Raw genomic sequence first — 18,482 nt, 5'->3', positions numbered from 1 at the left:
GGAATTTCGAAGTGAGGTGAGGGAGGGAGGAACTGCTAAAGGGAATGAGGCGGGGTAGGGTGGAATGGGTGTTTAAAGGGTTTTAAAGGGGGATAACCTTCCTTCTTGAAGAGGCCGGTTTTGAAGAAAGAACATTTTTCTTGGGTCGTAAGAACAACAAAAATTGACATTGACATCGATTTGCAAAGCACTTTGCATACGTAATCTTTGGTCGTAGGTCTTCAGCAGGGAATGGAGTGAAGCACTTCTAAAGAGAAGAGTAAACTCTATTTGGGGACTAGTGATTGAGTCCAGAAACATGGAACAGGTCTGAAACTAGGCTTGAAGTGGAATGAGATTTCACAGGGTAATGGTAAAGAAAATTGCCATTTGGGAAGTTGGTTTTTATTGATATGTAGATTTAACAGATTGCTTCCTTTTGGAGCACTGCACAAATCCTCCAAATCAGAAGTTCAAAACCTAGGATAAGTCCCTCTGAGGGAGGAGGAAGGAAAGCAACAGGTGGCTGGTTCTGTGAGGCTGATTTTTGAAGTACGGAAGCCAAGTTGCTCAGTAGATATTCAAGGAAGAGACAAAGAATACTAACCTTTCTACATGCTTTTGTTACCCCCACAGATTAGTCTTTTGAGTATTTCCCCTCCACTGAAAATTCAAAGGGATTGTGGAGAAATCTAAAAGCCTCTCTTTAAGAGAGAAGATGCAATAACCATTTCTATATCTGTCTCTTACTATAATATGATTAGGAAGACCTTGATGATTAACCTCCAGCCTTCTTGCTGTTGATAGTAATGTCTGAGTTTATTTTCAGGGCAGATATCATCATCTTCCTCATTTATTATGATTATCTGGCCAATTGTGCTCCAATTCACTAAAGAGAAAATTCACTTACTCAGACCTCTTTAGCTTTTCCTTGTTCCTTTTGTTAAGAGGAATTGGAGGCTTTAGTGTGAAGACAATTATCTTACCATCTTTATAAAGGAAACAACTTGGGGCAGAAAGTGCTAAAAGTGGGAAGAAAAGTTTTTAACTCAGTTGTTTGATACATTGGGAACTGATTAAAAGGAGGGGGCAACTCCTGATTTATCTTCTTTCCCTGCTATTCCATTGTTCTCAATTATGGCAAATGAATAGGAGAGGTGACAGATACAGGTAACTGTATCAAAATACCAGTTACTTTTTCCTGGACATCCCACATTCTCAGTACCTCTGGTCAAACATATGGAATTGACAGAAAAGACTTCCACCTAATTCATCTCTTTAAGAGGCCTTAGATAGACATCCAGGGAAGGTTAACCCTTAACGGAGGAAGCTGGCTTCCTCAAGAAAGAGACAATTTGGCAATCCTGGGCACAGAGTACTTTGAATTGATTGGTGCTCCCCAGCTAAAACCTAATTGTATACAGTATGTCATAGTGGCTTAGTTTTTATTTGTGAACAACAGAACTGTGCTGGAAATTTGAGTTTTGAGAAAGGACCCAGCTAGCCACTTATAATTTGTAGCATCTCTCCAGGTCTCACCTGCACCATGTCCAAAATCAGTATTGATAGGAAGCGTCGAATGGCTTCCCGGTCATCAGTCCAGTCTGCTCAAAGTTCCTGGACAAATGTAATCCCAGAACCAGAGCCTCCCAGGGAAGAAATTTCTATTTTGCCAGGTATGTTTACATATTTGGGAGGGCCATGTTACCTCTTTAGGAGAGAATATTGGTAAGAGAATTAGGGATTAGGGAGCATGAGAGAGCTACTTGAGGGTAGAAAGTTTGAATTTAGGAATAATAGCTAGGGAACGGTAACAAGAAATTTTTGGTTTTGGGAAAAAGCAAGAATTAAATGAAGGCTTGAACAATAAGTAATTGAGTCCTGACTTCATCAGAATCCTAGACATACCAAAATTTTTCTCTTGGATAGCCTCCTCTGCCTCCCTTAATTTTCCCATTAATGTGCTAAGAACTTGCCAGCTATAGCTTTCTGTGGGGGGTTCCAGCTCTTCTTTTCCTAGGCCTATCTTCCTTATTGAAGACAGCCTGAGCTTTTTTTTTCCTTTTCTCATTTTTTTCCATTTCCACCCTTGGTGGCAAAACAAATAGTGTTTCTTTTCTCCCATTAAACCTGTTTCCATGGAAACCCAGCCTGCTTTGTTCACTGTCCCCTCCACAGCCACCCCTCCCAAATCCTGAGACTTTGAGCTGCTTCTCTCTTTTTGTTCCAGGCTCTGTTACCTTCCACCCCCCACCTTGGCAGGGACTTAGGGCTAGGGGCAGTAGGCAGCAGAGAAAGCAGCACTATCATTGTGGAGGGAAGAAGGGAAGGGAGATGGGGCCTGAGATTGCTTCCTGTCTTCTTTCCTAGACAAGGGAGGCAACAAATAATGACTAGCAGAGTACCACATTACTGGATTGGGAATTCCTGGATAGATTTGTAGGTACTATAATGTAGCTGGTTCTGTGAAACAAGGCCTATATTGAGGGTGTGAGTCAGTGTGGCCATGGCAGTGGGTTAAGTCCAGATGAGTATTTTGTCCTAGGGTTTAGGGATTTGAAAAATATGCAAGAATATAATTTGCATTCTATTTTTTTTTTTGTCCAGATGAAAGCAGCTTAAAGTATCCTTGGTCCCTGAGGTTGACAATTTCAGGAATAAAAAAACTGGAGACCTTAAATGAAGGGAGCAATCAGAGATATAGTTGTTAGAGCTTCAGGAGTCTTTGAAATAACTCTGTTGGGGAGATATGAGAGCCCATCTAAGGAAGGGGAAAGGGAGTAAAGGTTAGACTTAACTACTAAATCTGAAAGGATAGAAACCTCCAAAGCAATCCTGGAATTGATTTTATTTTCCTAGCCTCCCTAGACCTGGAAAGGCCCAATCCAGTCCACAGAACAAAGATTAAAACACTCTTCTCTCACTTCTCTTCTCATTGATTACCTTCACTCCATGTAGAACTCCAGTTCCTTCTTGAAGCAGTCTCTTTCTCCTTCCCAGCTTTCTACATGTTTATCCCAATTCCATATTATTTTTTCTATAATATACTGACCCTCAAGAGTCATATCTCTTAGTTGTATGTCCTAACATAAACTGTATAATACAGCTTGTTGACTTTACTTGTCCTCACCTGCCTGGAAAATAATTTCCTCTCTATTTGAAATCTTTCTGCTCCTTCCTTGCCTTTGGTCAGGAAGTTTCAGCCTCTACTCTGTGTGTGTGTGTGTGTGTGTGTGTCTGTCTGTCTGTCTGTCTGTCTGTCTGTCTGTCTGACTTTGTCTGTCTGTGACTGTCTGTGTCAGTATCTGGGGAGCTTGAATAAGATAAGATTAATAAGAATAAGATTCATTTGGTTTTCCTTTGTAAGGAACAATCAAAAGGGAAATAAATAGAAACATTTGAGACTGACAACCAAGAGAGAGAGTTGATAGGAGTGAGATGGGAATGATTGTAAAATACTTGGGGTTTTTGAAGCAGACTGATTCCTAAGGCAAGACTTTTGGGGCCCATGGAACTATTCTAATGGGTTTTGATATGGATTCAAAATGGAGAATGAGAAGCTGGATATCTCGAACCATTCTTCTTTGTTGTTGTTGTTGTTGTTGTTGTTGTTGTTGTTGTTGTTGTTCTCCTCCTCCTCCTCCTCCTCCTCCTCCTCCTCCTCTTCCTTCCCCTTACCTTCTGTCTTAGAATTAATATTAAATATTGGTTCCAAGGCAGAAAAGTGATAAAGGCTAAGCAATGGGGGCTAAGTGACTTAGGGTTACAGCTTGAGAGTATTTGAGGCCAGATTTGAATCTAGGACCTCTCATCTCCTATTCACTGAGCCACCTAGCTGTCCCCCCTCATGCTTTTTTTGGTTTTCCTCAGACGAAAATGAAGAAGAAGAAGAAGAAATAATCGAAGAAGAGTTCTTTGTGGAAACGGTAGATGTGGTAAGTTGAAGGATCCCCTCGAGTTCAACATTCCTCCATCCAAGTAAATAGAAGGACTTGTAAGAGGGGAGATTATAAGTATTTTATATATATATATATATATATATATATATATTTAAAGTGTGGCCGCCAGGAATCAACAATTCAGATTGATTCCATAATTAAAATAGACCCAAGTCAGGATGGGGTTTAAGGTAGTTTATTTACAATTAGGAAGGTAAAAGGTAGGGAAATAGAGAGAGGGAGAGACTAGTCCAGGTCTGCAGAGGTGGAGATGGAGACGGAGAGAGAAGGTTAAAAGGCTAATTAAACTAAACTACAAGTCACAATACCATAGCAATAAGAGAGGCTATAAGCATACTTAAGGCAGAGTTTGGAAACGCCAGGGTAGGCCAATGAAGTCAGCCTACCTTACCCACGTGACAATTCAGAGTGGAAGCAGCCTGAGGTCTTAGCCGAGAACCTTCAGCACCAAGTTCAAAGTGGGAACTGCCTCAACCGGAAGTAACCAACATACTTGAAGAGATAGTGTCTCTCGTCACTTCCTGTGGGTCCACCTCTAATTCAAGTGGACAAATGGCAGCCTCTACACAGATTTGGGCAGTCCCTTGTTCTTGATTTGTTACTTATTGTCACATGTGGGTAACTCATCTCCCCTCCCCACTAAGGGAGGTGGGGATGATATCATCTAGATGCCTAGGGTAAGTAGAATTTTGACTATAATTGGGCTAGAGCTAATTCCATTTACACAGATTGAACCAAAAATATCACATGTTGGGAATACTTTTTGTTGTTAACATTCATTAGTCTTTCTTTTTAGGTGAGTTTCAGTCTAACCTCAGCAGTTTTTTTTTCTTTTCTTGGGTTGGTTCCCACATCTCCCTAGTTGGGTTGTATTTAGAGTACCCAAGGCTATAGCCAGATGGTATTCTTGACTGACCTCCAGCTTTATTTCCAACTGATAATGTCTCAGCGCCAGTAAATAAGTAATTTAAGTTCATCACCTTTCTCTGTCAGGCAGTAAGTGGGATGTTTCATCTTGTCTTTTGGACTCCTGGTCTATCACTGCAATGAGAGCTTAGATAATATTCTTGTGCATGACTGAACAGTTTGAAATCTACCCTTTGGAATTTCAACTAGGGAATGTTATTAAATACTGCTCAGAATATGGAATTTGATGACTCTGCTTCATTCCTAGAATCTCCTCTCTTAGTTATGCCCACATCCATAGGACATAGGCATTTAATCATATCATGGCCACATGGCTTACAGAAAATGAAAGCGAAAATGTTAATGCTCTTATATAGAGTTCTCTGCTTTCATCCTTCTCTGAGAAATTCTCTGGCTTACCCTCTTTTTCAGCTATGGCTGGTCAGTTCCTGAGCCATGCTCACCCACATGATATGGAAAAGGAATGGGGGGGGGCAGCTGGGTAGTTCAGTGGATTGAGAGCCAGGCCTAGAGACGGGAGGTCCTAGGTTCAAATCTGGCTTCAGACACTTCCCAGCTTTGTGACCTTGGGCAAGTCACTTGACTCCCATTGCCTACTCTTACCACTCTTCTGCCTTGGAGCCAATACTCAGTATTGACTCTAAGACAGAAGGTAAGGGTTTAAAAAAGAAAAGAAAAGAAAAGAAAAGGAATAAGGGGAGAGAAACTTACATCTGGGGCCCACAACCCAGAGTATAAACAAGGGAAGGGGTAGCATGGGGAAGGGAATCTGTCTCCCTTGCTTGGGCTTACAGTCCAGTGAGATTTACAATGGTTAACAGTTTCCAGATATTCCATGTGACTTTTGTGATCTTAGTTACCACAAGACCTTCAATCACTGCTGTCCAGCACTCCCTAATCCCAAAGTCAGCTATCAAAAAATGTCCACATAATGAATAGGAAATATTAGTTTGATCTAAGCAGCTTTGTCTGGCTCTAGTAGCTGCCCCATTTCCTCATGTGGTCATCTGGAGGTCCCCTTCTGAAGTGCAGTGGTACAAAAACTTGTATACTTGAAGACAGGCTTTACCCTTTCCTGGTGTCACCTCATTTTCCTTGCTTTGTGTGAACTTCTGGACCCTTCATCTCCCTACCGAGATGAAATGAGCTTCATAAATGTTGATAGTGTTGAAAGGCCTATAGAGGAGTATTGATTCCATGTAGAATTCTCTCTAGTTTCCTTTCCTCCCTAGTTTTCACAAGTTTAGTTTGTTGAAACAATCATGAATGATCTGGTAATGGGAAATTCTAAGTAAGGAATGGATATATTCTGTTGGTATCTCTTCCCTTTCTTTGCAACAGGTGGACTAAGGGAAACTTTGTCAGAAGTATTAGAGATTGTTTGATCAAACTATTTAATGTGACCCGAATATCTTAATTTCTTAGATTGTTTTTTAAAGTTTAATTTTTACAAACATAATTTATGCCTCTCATTGCACCTTCCTTCATTGAGAAAATTAACAAAAAAAAACACAAAAAAACAAACCAACCCTCTTTACAAACATGAATAGTCCATCAAAACAAATTCCCACATTAACCATGTCTAAAGAAATTAATATCTCTTTCTGCATTCTAACCTCACTCTGCCTGTCAGGAGCTTAGTGGATGTTTCATCTTCATTCTTGGACTCCTGGTCTAGGATTGCATTGATCAGAGTACTTTTCTCTTTGTTATTATTTTATAATTGTTCTCCTTCTGTTCTCTTTACTCTACGTCATTTTATAATAGTCTTCCCAGTTCCCCTTGAAAATATCCATTTTTGTCATTTCTTATGGCATGTTAACATTCCATTACTTTCATACTTAGGGCTTTTCTCATTCCTTCTTTCCTTATAGCCCTTCTCTCATCCCCTTTCTGAAGCTAGATAATTTATTATTTTTAAATTCTTTTTATTGATTAAGAAATTTTTTCCCATGGTTCCATGATTCATGTTCTTTCCTCCCCTCCTTCCACCCCCCCTCTCATAGTCATTGTGCAGTTCCACTGGGTTTTACATGTGTCATTGATCAAGACCTATTTCCATATTATTGGTATTTGCACTAGGGTGTTCGTTTAGAATCTATATTCCTAATCATATCCTGTTATAATGGTCCTGGTGATATGAGGAGCTGAAGATGAGTGAGTGTGTGGGTGGTACCTAAGTGTAATACTTAAGTTGTGATCTGGCCTAGAAGGATAACGCTAGAGTTTGACTGCGGATTATATCTTGCTATGAATGTTACTATTCTCCTTTCCCTCAAATGTCCCAGGGATACAATCACTAAGCCTCAAGATAAAGTTGACACAAATCTAAGTAAGTTCAAAGATTTAATGTGCTTCAGGCTCAGGAGGGGAGCAGGATAACAGGAAGTTCTTGATCTAATGCTGACAAAGATGGTACTTGAATCGAAGGTAATCAAGATTATCAGTGGTCAATTGATAATTGCCAGTTAGTTGCCAGCGTGGCAGGGCCAGACTGGTTTACCCAAATTGGGTTATTTTGCTGAAAGATGATGTTGCTTCTTCTTGGAGTATGAATCAGGAACAGGTTACTCAGTATAAAGATATCACAGGATCAGGTATCATAGGAGTTTGCTGGTAATTCAAGTTGATCTAAGGCCTACGCTCACCACCATCACAAACCTCCCACTCCCCCAAATATCTCAGATTGAGACCCTGTCTCAGTTCAAATCCTCCCTTTTATACTTGAGTATCATCTGATTTGGCACAAGCCAGCCCCTGCCAGGCTCAGGCCATTCCATGTTCTAATCAGGTAACTATCCATCATCTTGCTTTCTATATTGCTTTGCAAAATATCATTACAATCCCCATCAACTCATGTGGTCAAGCGGTTATTTTTCTTCTGTATTTCTGCTCTCACAGTTCTTTCTCTGGCTGTGGATAGTGTTCTTTCTCATAAATCCTTCAGAAATGTCTTGGATCCTTGCATTGCTGCTGATAGAGAAGTCCATTACATTCAATTGTGCCACAGTGTATCCATCTCTGTGTATTATGGTTCTCCTGGTTCTGTTCCTTTCACTCTATATCAATTACTGGAGGTCGCAGTTCACATGGAATTCCTCCAGTTCATTATTCCTTTGAGCACAATAGTATTCCATCACCATTAGATACCACAATTTGTTTAGCCATTCCCCAGTTGAAGGGCATACTCTCGTTTTCCAATTTTTTGCCACCACAAAGAGCTTAGCTATAAATATTTTTGTACAAGTCTTTTTTCCTTATTATCTCTTTGGGATATAAACCCTGCAGTGGTATGGCTGGATCAAAGGGAAGACAGTCTTTTAAAGCCCTATGGGCATAGTTCCAGATTGCATCCAGAATGGTTGGATCAATTCACAACTCCACCAGCAATGCATTAATGTCCCTAATTTTGCCACATCCCCTCCAACATTTATTACTTTCCTTTGCTGTCATGTTAGCCAACTTGCTAGGTGTAAAGTGGTACCTCAGAGTTGTTTTGATTTGCATTTCTCTAATTATAAGAGATTTAGAACACCTTTTCATGTGCTTATTGACAGTTTTGATTTCTTTATCCAAAAATTGCCTATTCATGTCCCTTGCCCATTTATCAATTGGGGAATGGCTTGATTTTTTTTGTTCAATTGATTTAGCTCCTTATAAATTTAAGTAATTAGACCTTTGTCAGAGGTTTTTGTTAAAGATTTTTTCCCAATTTGTTGCTTCCCTTCTAATTTTGGTTGCATTGGATTTGTTTGCACAAAACTTTTTAAATTTAATGTAATCAAAATTATTTGTTTTACATTTTGTAATTTTTTCCAACTCTTTCTTGGTCTTGAAATCTTTCCTTTCCCCAAAATTTGACAGGTATACTATTCTATGTTCACCTAATTTACTTATGGTTTCCTTCTTTATATTCAAGTCATTTACTCATTCTGAGTTTATCTTGGTGTAGGGTGTGGGATGTTGATCTAAACCTAATCTCTCCCATACTGTTTTCCAATTTTCCCAGCAGTTTTTGTCAAATAGTGGATTTTTGTCCCAAAAGCTGGGATCTTTGGGTTTATCATACACTGTCTTGCTGAGGTCATTTACCCCAAAGGCTATTTCACTGATCCTCCCTTCTGTCTCTTCTCCAATATCATATTGTTTTGATGACCACTGCTTTATAGTACAGTTTAAGATCTGTATACTGCTAGGCCCCCATCCTTCACATTTTTTTTTATTATTTTCCTTGATATTCTTGATCTTTTGTTCTTCTGTTGGATTTAAAAATCAGTCTGGCAGTCTACTGAACTATTTCTGGCCTGGGCAAGCTACCCCTAGCCCCCAAGGTTTCCCAGCACAGTCTTCCTTAACTCCCCCTATCATAAACCTAAAACTGAAGCTATCTTATCTGATGAATATTAACTTTCTTGAGGAATGTTTGTCTATGTTTGCCTGCTTTACAATATTTGCCTATTTAATGTATGTTTGCCAAATGCTTCCAGACCCCTGACCCTGAAACCCCCCCTCCCCAGATGCTTCCTGACCACCTGTCCCTGACACTACCTTGATAATTATGTATGTACCAACCCCCTTCCCCAAACATTTCTATATAAACTCTTGGCTGAGAATTCCAAGGGGTCGTTCAGGCACGCCTCTCTGCCTAGCGACCCTAGCTATTATTGCTAGTAAAGAATGAACCTCTTCTTGCATATTGCATTGTCAGTGTGATTCTTCCTTCGGCCATGAACCTGGGTTAGGTATTAAAATTTGGGTACAACACTTCCAAGTGAATTTTGTTATAATTTTTTCTAATTCGGTAAAAAAGTTTCTTGGTACTTTGATAGGTATGGCACTGAATAAGTAAGTTAATTTGGGTAGGATTGTCATTTATATAATGTTAGCTTTGTCCTACCCATGAGCAATTATTGTTTTTCCAATTGTTTAGATCTAGTTTTAATTGTGTGGAAAGTGTTTTATAGTTGTGTTCATATAATTCCTGTGTTTGTCTTGGCAAATAGATTCCTAAGTATTTTATATTGTCTAGGGTGATTTTAAATGGAATTTCTCTTTCTAACTCTTGCTGCTGGGATATGTTGGAAATATATAGAAATGCTGATGATTTGTGTGGGTTTATTGAGGCTAAATAATTTAAACATTGTATTCCAAATAGTTGAGGGGATTAGCAAAGATTACTCCTATCTACCTGCTACTTCAAACAAAATCCCAATTTAGACCCACTTTATGGCTTTCAGGAATTTCAAAGCAGAGTGTCACTAACAACAATATTGACATTCATATGATGTTTTAAAACTGTCAAGGCACTTTATTTTAAAAAGCATTACTTCATTTGTCTCATAATCAATCATTCAGTGAGATAGGTAGTTGAGGTATTATTTCAATTTTTAGGATAAGGAAAGCAAAAAGCATTTATTAGCACCTACTATGTGCCAGGCACTGTGTAAAGGATAGGAAGAAAGGAAGAAACCAATCCCTGCCTGAGAGGAGCTCATAGTCTAATGGGAAAGGTTATTGTGGTTCAGATATGTCTGATTCTTCATGACCCAATTTAGAGTTTTCTTGGCAAAGATACAGGAGTGGTTGACCATTTTTTTCTCCAGCTCATTTTACAGATGAGAAAATTGAACAGGGTTAAGCAGCTTGCCTAGGGTCATAGAACCAATAAGTGTCTGAGGCTAGATTTGAACATAAGAAGATGAATCATCCAGACTTTAAGCCTAATGCTCTATCTATTGCACCATCTAGCTACTCCAAAATGGATATTGAATTCGGTGTTTTCTACCTCCCATTTTGCTTCCTTTCATCCATCCATAGGAAGATCTCTTACCTTTTTTTCAATATCATGGACCCTTTATCAGAATACCAATATCATGGTAGGTGGACCCCTTTATCAGAATGTTTTAAATACATAAAATACATAGGATTACAAAGGAAACAATTGTATTGAAACAAAGATACATTTTTTTTACCTCATCCAAGTTTGTAGACCCACCAAAATCTATCTATAGATGCCTTGGGGTATGTGTGTGTATATGTGTGAGTGTGTGTGTATCCCTGTTTAAGATCCTTTGATCTGTAATGATCTATAAACTAGACATTTTTCTTTTAGTTTTGTTGTTGTTGTTGTTAACTGTGATCTGGATTATTCTTAGGCATCTTTCCCCCTCATCTTCTCCTACCCTTCATACTGTCATTTTCCCAGAATCTTCTGATGAGAGAGAGAAAAGGGAAAATATAGTCCTTGCCCTCAAAGAGCTCACGGTCTAATAAGAAGGAACAGTGTAACATTGAGTTTAAAGTACTTCTGTTCCCCACAGTATGCTTAATTCCCACTACTTATTATGAGAGCTCCCCCTTCTAGTTTCAAGAAACACATACTTTATTTTTTAAATTTCGTTTTTAAAATATAAAAAAGTTTTTTGTAAGATGTTAGAGTTTTTCTTTCTAACATTTATTTTAAAATCTTGAATTCCAAAATTCTCTTTCTCCCTTCCATCCTTCCCATTGAGAAGGCAAGCAATGTTATACTCCTTATATATGTGAAGTCATGCAAAACATATTTCCATATTAGCTATGTTGCCAAGAAAAAAAAGATAGTTAAAAAAATGAAAAAAATATGTTAATCCACACAGTGTATGAGAGCTTTTTTCTTTTCCTTTCCTTTCCTTTCCTTTCCTTTCCTTTGCTTTGCTTTGCTTTGCTTTCCTTTTTTTTTTTTTTTTTTTACTCATCTAGGTAGATAGCCTAGACATTCCTATATTTCAGCTGTCTCATTTCTGTAAAAGTTACTGGTATAATTTTTGATGACCAAGTGACTCAGTGGAAAGAGTTCTAGGCCTGGAGTCAGGAAGACCAGAATTCAAATCTGGGCTTAGACGCTTACTAGTTGTGTGACCTTGGGGAAGTCACTTAACCCCTATCTGCCTCAATTTCCTCATATGTAAATTGGGGCTAATAACCAGTCCTAGAAGGCCAGAGTTGTTGTGAGGAACAATGTAAAACACTTCATAAACCACAAACTGCTCTATAAATGGTAGCTGTTATCATGTTGAATTATTATATTGAATATCTATAGACATAAGTGGAAAATCTCTAGAAGATATCATACTTGGTCATTCTCTGTAACACCTTCTAGTTTGTCATTACTCTTATAGACAGAGAGTAATTTATTGTCGATCCTAAATATCTGTTCCTTCAAGATTTCTTCAAAGATTAGAAATCTGTTTCTTTTTTACCTTGTTTTCTTCAGCTTAAATCACTCTAGTTCCCCTCCATTTCTATTGCACAAACCTTCTCAAATCATTTGTGGGTTGAACTTAAGGAGTCATCTTAGCTTTCTTTGTCCTTTCTCTTTGACAGAAGTCACTCTTCCGAAGTCGAATCGTGTTGACAGGCCTGGCAGATGCTACATGGACAGAGGAGCATGATCTCACCCTGGATCACTTTATACAGGAGCCTTTAGAGCCCATTATCACTGTTTTCATTGATTCCATTGCAGGACTCAAGCTAGAATTGGGGATGTCTCTTCAGGTACCTTATAGAATTATAAACTGTCAGAGCTGGCAGGGACCTCAGCATCCCCGGATGACCTGTTCTCCATGTTTTACAAAGGAAGAAATTGAGATCCAGAGAGAGGTTATGACTTATCTAGCCACAATCAGTTGCAGGATCTTTACTTACCTTTTTTCTTTATGATTATAGCCCTCTCTGCCTCATTTCATCCATTCTGAGTTGCAATCATTAATCTTCATCAATGATTAATCATGTGGAAAATAACTGTATGGAAATTAGAAAACAGGGTGCCAGACTTGGGGTGGAGAGACTTGGGTTTGAATCCCAGGATTTGACACTAGCATTTTATCACCCTACAAAAGTCATTTAACTTTTGAGGGCCTCAGTTTCCTTATTTGTAAAATGAGGACAATAATACTTGCATTATCTCCCCACCTCACAGGTTGGGAAAATTATTTCATAAATGTTAAAGTACTCTATAAATAACATATTATTATAATTATATTATACACAATATATAAATATGCTACATATAACATATAAAATATATGCTATCTAAATATATATATAATATAATTAGTAACAAGTGTTGCTACATAAAAAAATACCTAATATTATTTAAGCTCTTTTTTTTTTCAAACCCTTACCTTCCATCTTAGAAAATACAGTGCATTGGTTCTATGGCAGAAGAGTGATAAGGACTAGGCAATGGCAATTAAGTGACTTGCCCAGGGTCATACAGCCAAGAAGCGTCCGAGACCAGCTTTGAAACTAGGACCTTCCGTCTCTAGGCCTGGCTCTCAGTTCACTGAGTCACCTAGCTCCCCTTAAGCCTCTTTTTTAAAATTTAAAATAAAAAAATTTTTTTTAAATCAAGTCTCTTCTGTTGTGTGGCCACCACACTCTCTCTGGTTCTTAGGTTCTTTTTTTCCTGTTCTCTCTATAGCTGAAGATCTTTCCATCAAATAACTTTAGATGAGTCTGTCACCCATTACTTCTCCATGAATTCTGGAAATTTGGCCCAATTTCTTAGTCCTGCCCTAAAAATCTAGTAGGATGACTTTAGGTCCTACAAATATAGGCTGTTAGCTGGTGATGGGGGTAACATGTAGAGGCCAAACTCTAACCTGCTCCCATTCCTGCAGACCCAGAACCAGATCACCTACTTCATTCGACAGGCCCCTGTTCCCATCACTTCTCGTAATTTTGAGATAATTGTGCAGTATGGGACAGTCCGAGGGGCCTACATTCCAGCGCTGCTTCGTCTGCTCAATGGCATCTATGCCCCACAGATATTTAGCAACGTCAGCTGGCCTGAGAGCATCCGCAACCACTTCTCTTCCCATCTTCACAAGTTCTTGGCCTGCCTGACAGGTAAGGGGGAAGATGGGAAAGGTGAAGATGCTGAGTCCTTGGATTACTTGTCAATGGTGTAAGTTGCTTCCTTATTCATAAGTGGAAATGGTGCCACTTGCATTGTGGATGGCCTGGGATTGTTGAAACCCTAAAGGGCTGCCTGCATAAAGGTGAGTTAATATCATGAATGGGATAAGGAGCATGGCAATGTTGGGGATAGTTTGGAGTGGTGCACAGAGCACATTCCCTGATCTAGCTGCTGCCCACTGTTGCAAATGCTGTATTTTGTTGACTCTCTTAGAGAGAACTAGGTGGCATAGTGGATAGAACACTGGGTCTTGAGTCAGGAAAATGTGAGTTCAAATCTGACCTCAGATGCTAACTAGCTGTATGATCCTGGGCAAGTCACTTAACCTTGTTTGCCTCAGTTTCCTTATCTATAAAATGAGCTGCAAAAGGAAATGGCAAAACCATTCCAGTATATTTGCCAAGAAAATCCTGAATGGGGTCACAAAGAGTCAGACATGACTGAATGATGACTACCTGTGAAACGGGAATAGAGAGTGACTTGAACATGCCCAGAACAGGGAGGTTAGAAGACACTATGCAATTCTTTGACCTTATCCCATGAAAAAAACAAAACAAAACAAAACATCAACTAGACATTCATTTGTAAAGCTTCCCTCCCTGAGGCCTCCTTGCCTTGATAGTAGAATCTTTTTTTCTTTTCTTTCTCTCTCTCTCTTTTTTTTTAAACTCTTACCTTCCATCTTAGATGGAATACAATACTGTATACTGGTTCCAAGGCAGAAGAGTGGTAAAGGCTAGGCAATTGGAGTTAAGTGATTTGACCAGAATCACACAGCTAGGAAGTATCTGAGGCCAAATTTGAACCCAGGACTTCCCATCTCTAGGCCTGGCTCTACTGAGCCACCTCACTGCCTCCTCCTTGTAGTAGAATCTTAAAATATGCTCACTCCATGGAGGTCTTCACTTCTCATGCTTTTTATGTAATAATAATTTACATTTAGCTACCTTCTTTCTCACCCCCCACCTCCAGCATGAGATGGAAACTGAGGCCCAGAAAGCTTTGTTCCACCCTCTGAACCTCCTTGGTCCCTCCTCAGATACCCGGTACAAGCTGGAGGGACACACTGTCCTTTATATCCCCATGGAAGCCATGAACATGCCTCCAGAAGTAGTAGTGAAGGACAAAGAACTGGTGCAAAGATTAGAGAGTAAGTAACACCTTTATTCTGATGTCTTCTGTGTGTGTGTGTGTGTGTGTGTGTGTGTGTGTGTTTTTGTGTGTTTGGGGATGGATCCTAGGGAAGAGTTAGGTAGCCCAGTGGATAGGAGTTCCAGCAGTGGAATCAGAAAGACTCATCTTCCTGAGTTCAAATCTATCCCCAAACACTTACTAGCCATATGACCTTGGGCAGGTCACTCACTTCACCCTGTTTACCTCAGTTTCTTCATCTGTAAAATGATCTGGAGAAAGAAATGGCAAACTTTTTGTATCTTTTTGAACACTTTTTTGGATACATCTTTGTATCTTTTTTTTTTTTAACCCTTACCTTCCATATTGTATCAGTTCCAAGGTAGAAGAGCAGTAAGGGCTAGGCAGTGGGGGGTAAAGTTACTTGCCCAGGGTCACACAGCTAGGAAGTATCTGAGGCTGGATTTGAACCTCCCATCTGTAGGTCTGGCTCTCAATCTACTGAGCCACCCAGCTCTTGTATCTTTGCCAAGAAAGCCCCGAAAGGGGTCATGAAGAATCAGACATGATTGGAATGCCTGAAATCGGTGAGGAAGAGAAAGGTCGTAGAAATAGGGAAGGGGCCCCGGGGCGCCCCTTGATGTTCCCCTTCACATTGTCCTCTCTCCCTCAGCTTCCATGGTGCACTGGACTCGACAGATAAAGGAGGTGCTCAGTGCCCAGGAAGCAGTAGATACTGGTGAAAGCCTCGGACCTCTGGAAGAAATTGAGTTCTGGCTGAACCGATGTATGGACCTGTCTGGAATTAGTACACAGCTGGTTAAGAAAGGAGTAAAGCACATTGAGTCAATCCTACGTCTTGCCAAGTCCACTTATTTGAGTCCCTTTATGAAGCTGGCCCGTCAGATCCAGGTTTGGGAAAGAGACAAAGTGACAGGGGTGGGTGGGAGGACTTGGGGATATACCTAGGATAGGAAGAAAAAATTAGCTTGCCTTCAATTCAAGGACCTTATGTTATGGGGTTGGGGGTGGAGAGAGAGAATCTAGATCAACCTAGAATATGGAGAATTGAGGAAAGAACACAAACAGGGAAGGCTTTGTGAAGGAGATCACATCTAAGCCAAGGCAGGAATGAGGACAGATACTGAGAAGCAAAGCTAAAGAGAAAAGAGGATGGATTCCAGATGTGAGGGTCAGCCTATATATCCACGTATCCATGGAGAGATGGAACATTCTGTATGATGGTAAATAAGTCTGGAGAAGTAGGATGGAGAAAGATTGTGTGTAGAGGTCTCTAAATTCCAAGTTCAAGAATTTTTTTATTTTATTCTAAAGGGGTTAAGTAGCTGCTTAAGGGTTTTGAGCAGGGGATTGGCATGGTAAGACTTGGGCCTTAGGGAGATGATGTTGGTGGCTGTCTGGAGAATGGAGGAGAGAGACTGGAAGCAGAGGCCTCTTCGGAGGCTCTTAACAATAGTCTATGTGAGAGAAAGTGAGAATCTGATCTAGGCTGGTATCTGTACAATTGGACAGAAGGTATTGAATGGAAATGAGAGATCTTGTTCAGGTAGAATCACAAAGGGATTTTTAAGGATGGGTTAGACCTGAAACATTTTTTGTCATTGGGGAAACAACTTGTAGATTGAGAAGACTTGAAAGTGATGATGAGAGAAAGAGGGAATGAATGGCTATCTCCTAAAAGGGAATAATAGCAAGGACACAAGTAGAGAGGGAAAAAATATCCACTTCCTCAGAGTCAGAAATAAAAGAGGACAAGATGGGTGAAAATATAGAGGAATTTTGAGATATGGAGTAGGACTGGAGAAGGAACTTCTGAAAGATGGACTCTTTATCTTCACAGTGTGACAATTGGTTCCTTGCTGACCACCCAAGGGCTCTTAGCCTGCAGATGGGAAGGCAGCACTAAAATAACTTTGATTAACCTCTCACTAGCTAGGTCTGAAATTAACCTAAGGAATAAAATGGAATATTTCTCAAAATTAAAACATTTTTTTTCCAAACTTCTTCATCTGTTCTCTATAATTAGCTCAGAATTTCTACACTTTCTGTGTTTTCCATTTTCCCAGTTCACTGGGGATCTGAATGCCTACTTCATTCATAGATTCAGAGACTTGGCATCCCTGTAGTTATATAATTTATTTTTTTCTTTTTATATTTTGTTTTTATATCATTGTCATTTCTGGCTATTACTCCTCCAACCTCAATTTGTAACAAAGAAAGTAGTTGAACAAACCCATATGACTTATCAATTTTGTTTGACACTGTGACTTTGTTTTCTGAAATGAACTAATTGTTTCTATTTTTGCTTTGTCCTATCTAGGCAGTTTTCATTCTTGTAAATATAGGTAAAATTCATATAACATATAAAAACATTATATATCTATTTGCATATTTATATAACACCTACTGCGTGCTATATTTACATAGCACTTATTATGTGCTAGGTACTGTTATTTCTGTTTTAGGTACTGCACATAATATTTGGCATACCACTGGTATTTATAGCTATCTGCTCCCTTGAATATTGTTGGTCTAAGGCAGTGATGGGCAAACTTTGACCTGAGGGCCAGATGCAGCCCCCTGAAATGTTCTATCCAGCCCTGCCACATTATTCCTAATGTGACGAATACAACGAGTAGGATACAATACAATGAAACTTTGAAAGAATTGCCTTAGAAACAGATTGACAGATGAGCATTTCCTTTCCTTTGGCCCCTCTCTTTAAAAAGTTTACCCATCACTGGTCTAAGGGATGTGATTTTAAGATTTGAGCTATATTTTTAGTTTAGTGGGGAAAGGAGAATCCCAAGCTTTACATACAAAGGCTTGAATGCCTTTCCACAAAATACTAGTTCCACAATGAACACCCATGGGAAGTAGCAAAAAAACTCATTTATCCAAATTGGTAGCAGAATATAAATGAAAGCATACATACATAAGAGAATATATACCAGACAGTACAGAGTGAAGGAGCCTTTTCCCTGGGATGAGGGATCCTTACAACCTGGTCTCTACTAGGGAAGAGTTACTTGGGTTATCCCAGCAATAGAAAGCTTTTAGTTGCTGTTAGAATCTCTTGGGAAAAAGCTACTTCAACCTCCAACTTGAAGCAGTTTGTGGGACTGTTAAATTGGTATTTCACTTCAGTTCTGCTCTCAGGGTCCATCAACAACTCCCTCAAGGTCCATCTGTTTTGTCCAGGCAGCCAAAGATGTAATTTCTTTTTCTGTTAGTGATCATTCTCTTCTATGTTAAAACTCCACTGGTTGCTGTGGGTTGCCCAGTGGAGGCCATGTGTAGCTGGCCAAGGTCTCTATTTTTTTTCCCTATTCTTCTTTCTCTGCAGTTGATGGAGAAAAACCCAAAGGCCCCTGGATTCATCAGCTTTTGAAGCATCTCCAAATAGCAGAGATTCTGTGTTGTCTTAATTACCCTACTACCTGCCATTGTATTCTTTTTCTCTCCCTCTATACTCAAAAACTCTGCCCTCCTGATCTGATCCCATA

At 39.5% G+C, this 18,482-nt stretch overlaps 1 protein-coding gene across 1 annotated transcript in view; it reads left to right on the top strand.

Moving 5' to 3' along the window:
- Positions 1-18,482, top strand: part of DNAH2 (dynein axonemal heavy chain 2) — a 152,805-nt gene that overhangs the window by 139 nt on the left and 134,184 nt on the right. The window contains exons 2-7 of the mRNA XM_044672676.1: positions 1,512-1,655; positions 3,850-3,914; positions 12,228-12,398; positions 13,526-13,754; positions 14,864-14,974; positions 15,629-15,867. Coding sequence (XP_044528611.1) covers positions 1,526-1,655; positions 3,850-3,914; positions 12,228-12,398; positions 13,526-13,754; positions 14,864-14,974; positions 15,629-15,867 — 945 coding nt within the window. The 5' untranslated portion in view covers positions 1,512-1,525. The remainder of the gene's footprint in view (positions 1-1,511; positions 1,656-3,849; positions 3,915-12,227; positions 12,399-13,525; positions 13,755-14,863; positions 14,975-15,628; positions 15,868-18,482) is intronic.

This window comes from Gracilinanus agilis, chromosome 4, assembly GCF_016433145.1.
Source record: "Gracilinanus agilis isolate LMUSP501 chromosome 4, AgileGrace, whole genome shotgun sequence".
Taxonomy (NCBI): Eukaryota; Metazoa; Chordata; class Mammalia; order Didelphimorphia; family Didelphidae; genus Gracilinanus; species Gracilinanus agilis.
This window is presented reverse-complemented; position numbering and strand designations above follow the sequence as displayed.